Genomic DNA, 3,912 nt, shown 5'->3' with positions numbered 1-3,912 from the left:
ATATCCCTCTTTACCAGTAAACTGTTGCATTTTCCCCATGCACGGCAGATAAGAAAAAAAATATGGTTATTGATTTCTTTTTTACTTTAGCACAATGCAAAAAAAAAAAAAACAACAAAAAAACAAAACGTTTGGCCAAAAACGTGTTCAATTACTGAGATTTTTGTGAGCTTATGCAAACATTTCAAGATTTTGTGTTTTTTTTTTTTTTTTCCTTCAGGTATGGTAAGCTGCTGCCATCCCTTCAAGCCAAGCAGTTTTCAGCAGCTTCCGGGCTGAGCCGCTTGCTGATTATCCTGGGAGCCATTGAACCAACTATCAAAGAAAATGTCTCTGAGGAGATCATCCAGAGGCAGGTCAGGCAAATGCGCACTCTTGAACACACACTACAACAACACAAGCCACGTAAGAGCATTCCCGACAGGACCTGATATTGATTATTCCAATTCAAGAAGAAAAGGCTGAGAAATAGATTACGAGGTGTTTTGGAAATGCTCAGGAAACTGAATGCCACAGATGTTGGAATGAGTGTGACGCAGAACCATGTCGGCTCTGCGTCGATTTTTTTTGGGAATGTCTTTTTCGCCCCGTGGAGGACAGGCAGGTGTTTGCGAGCAATGTGTTCAGTGCTCCCATTCTGCCACAGGGTGGGGCTGTTTGCAAGACTGATCGTTGCTTGGCCTCAGCACTTGGTTTGGGGCCTTTTGTTTCCAAGCGTGCAGCAAATGTGAATTTGGAAGGGCGACAATACCAGATGTCATTTTTAAAAGCCTGAGAATTGAACATGTTCCTGGAGACTCCACTAGCCACAAATGTCTCCTGATATGTTCTTGTTTTCAAGTCAGACGTTGTTTGTACAGTTAGTAAGGCAGCGGCAGTTAATATCAAACCCTGTCTTAAATGAGCTTTTAGACATGGGAAGGTTCGTCGTCAGAGCCGCCGCGCTTGGAAAACAAAAGCAGTGACATTTCCGCATTAATAAGGTCCTAAAGGCAGCGCTTTCTGGTGTTGCACAATCCGTGGACTGAGACCCTCTCCTTTTTTATCTACCCGATGTTGTAGAGAGCCAGGCTACACGCTCACCGGCCACAACATTAATTACACCTGCAATATGGCATATCATCTACAAAATAATGACACCACAACAAAAAAGCAATGCTACTTTTTGAAATGAAAACCTCCATTTGTCTTTTTCACAAGGAATGCTTTCAATACTTCTCTTCCAATACTGCCTATTTGACAGGAACAGTTGTACCCGTTTTTTGTTTTATTATAACAACTTATGTGTGCCATCGGTCACATTCAAACATCCGTGCCACACGATCAGCATTTTCATCCACTGTCTTGATGATGCGGTGACGTGTGCTGGTGGGTGAAAATGAGCAGTTGGTTTCATCTCCTTGTTCCCCGCCGCCAGCCTTCCACCCACCCACAATTTGATGGCAGTTGCGATGCGGGACCTCTTTCAGCTTTTCAAGTATTACAGTTGTTGCCAAGGAGATAAGGACATCATTGTGCTTGAATTATTCCAAGGACGAAGAAATGGGTTTTGTGGACACGCTAGTGAAGGTTATAATGCGCACACGAGCTGGCCAAACTCAGTCGAGCATGTCGTTCATATCTGAAGAGCAAGTTCTATAGCCACTGTTGAACCGAACTGGAGCACCGTTGTTTGCCGCGACATTATCATCACCCCATCTGATTGCATTCCATTCTTGGGCTATAGATAGGCTCAGTAATTTACCACTTAAAACATGTGCCATGTTCTCTTACTGTATACCGATGATGTTTCTTTTCTGTCTTCACTAGAAATACCTTTTAAGTAACCCTGCCCATCAGAGCAGTGCTGTGGATGAATATTACTTTATGAATGAAAGTGCAGCTCAAGTAAGGTAAACTTATTTTGTCAAGGGGGGGGGGGTGAAGTGAGTAAAAAAAACAAAACAAAAAAAACATCCTTTGTGTTTGTTTTTAAAGGGACATTGTGCGATATAAGCCTCTGTCGAGCAGGACCTCTGTAAGCGTGATCACTGGGGATTCCTTTGACCAACAAATCCCAAATCACCTAAATCAAGTGAGTCTGTTTACGAGGATTTTCTCTGTTGCCTTATATCGAATATTGTATGCTGAGATTAACGTCTGGACAATCATGTAAAACCTGTGATGAATGGTCTTTTTCCTGTACCAGATGGTATCCAGGCTTCAAAAGAAGTTTCTGGAGGAGTCCTACCCATCCGTCGATCACATTCACATAAAAGGAGTAGACCGTCGAATGATCTACAAGAAGCCATCTGCCATCAGCCACTACCTCAGGAAGCTAGTCAGCCAGCGACAAGCCAAACAGCAAAGCCACTGACCCATGGCCAAGATTAAAAAAAAAAAAAAAAACAGACTTGGGCAGAACCAGATATATGATGTTGTATAATTAACATTCAAGATATCTTTTTTACTTTTGCCTCAAGATCATTGACAAAACCAGTGAGGTTTGTCATGTAATCAATTTTATTCTTCTTTTTTTCCCCCCCCACAACAATTTTTTGCTGCATTGCAAGCTTCAGTTGAGGATAAATAACTGGAGGCTTTACAAGCTTAATGAAATATTTGAACTCTGAACATCTTTTTGTTATTCCAGCTTCTCCACCTAATTGACCAATCGAAAGATGCAGAAACTTTTTCGATCTACAACCTGCACAACTCAATGGGAAGAACAAAATCTTTTCATGAGGGGAAGTGAATTCAACAACTGCGAGCCTCTTCTCACTGAGGATGTGGTTGTGTTCCAAATCAACCAAATACATTACAACTCATGTTAAATGGCAGTCAGCACACACCTGCTGCTGTAACCCCTGTCCCTGAATGGGTTAAGATTTTATTTTTAGTTGGCTTTTCCTGACAGTCACATCTTACAACACTAGATATGGTCCACAGAGAGCTTCCACAGCATCAGGGGATCTCATTTTTCAGTCAGCAGAAGGGTATGAAAGAATGTCTCAGGCATTAAATATACAGTGGAACACACAAGACAGTCATGATCAAGAGGAGAAAATATGGCGCTATGAACAGTGTCAGTAAAATGTATGCAGCAGGAATTTCCGGCAAGTGCTGGCTGTTTAGTACCCATGACAACAATCATCATTCTTGTTCGGAGCTAAGGGGTAAGGGGTGTGGCAATATGAAAACCTTATCTTACCTAAAAACAAAAACCCAGAAATCTCCCAAAGGAGCATGTTAGAAAAATGTCTCATGGGCCATTGAAACCAAGGTTGAACTGTGCTTCCATACTTTCAAAGCACTGCTAATATCGACAGTGAAATATGGTGGCATCATGATGCTTTGGGACTGATTTCTTCAGCAGGACCTGCGGCCAGGGGTGTGCAGAGGATGGGGGCTAATGGGGAGACATCCACAGCCCCCCCCCCCCAACATCCCACTCTAGACATAAATGTAATTAGGTGCATAGGGGTTGCCGATCAATAATCTGCACATTGAATCTGCAATGATAGAGGGGCCATATACTTCAAGAAAGTTCTATCTACCCACCTTTCCCACCTGTTGATGAAAATATTTCAAGTCATGTGCCAGCTTAAAGTGTGTGGTTGGAACGAAAACCTCACTCAACCCGCTTTCTAGAATGGTTTTGAGCTGAATTGGTGAACCAGACTTTTAGCTCAACAATCAGCGCGCCCAAACCAAAGATGTGGGGATAATACCTGAGTGGGGTGCCCGCTGCCACAGGAAAAACGACATTGCATGTTGAAGGGTCTTCCCCACCCACCCTTTAATGGACAAAAAAAAAAATAAAATACACACATATATAACAGTATACACACACACACACACACACACACACACACACACACACACACACACACACACAAGATAACACCTTTTTTTATCTCTATAGAGCTAGAC

The 3,912-nt window shown here is 42.5% G+C and overlaps 2 protein-coding genes across 3 annotated transcripts in view; one reads left to right on the top strand and one right to left on the bottom strand.

Moving 5' to 3' along the window:
- LOC109507070 (uncharacterized) overlaps positions 1-2,403 on the top strand; it is an 18,541-nt gene extending 16,138 nt beyond the window's left edge. Inside the window, exons 8-11 of one of the 2 annotated variants that reach the window (XR_002166401.1) lie at positions 221-356; positions 1,810-1,887; positions 1,978-2,074; positions 2,189-2,270. Coding sequence is in view for 1 of the 2 variants with exons in the window: in XM_019856225.1 (XP_019711784.1) it covers positions 221-356; positions 1,810-1,892; positions 1,978-2,074; positions 2,189-2,356 (484 nt within the window). In the remaining variant the exon portion in view is untranslated. Of the gene's footprint in view, positions 1-220; positions 357-1,809; positions 1,893-1,977; positions 2,075-2,188 lie in introns of both variants that reach the window. The other variant, XM_019856225.1, reaches the window with a different exon arrangement.
- The window catches only part of oxr1a (oxidation resistance 1a), a 185,762-nt gene that overhangs the window by 181,084 nt on the left and 766 nt on the right, over positions 1-3,912 (bottom strand). The window lies entirely within an intron of this gene.

The sequence above is a fragment of the Hippocampus comes genome, unplaced genomic scaffold (genome assembly GCF_001891065.2).
Source record: "Hippocampus comes isolate QL1 unplaced genomic scaffold, H_comes_QL1_v1.1 scaffold327, whole genome shotgun sequence".
Classification (NCBI taxonomy): Eukaryota; Metazoa; Chordata; class Actinopteri; order Syngnathiformes; family Syngnathidae; genus Hippocampus; species Hippocampus comes.
The sequence above is the reverse complement of the archived record's forward strand: the minus strand, read 5'-3'. Positions and strand labels throughout refer to the sequence as shown.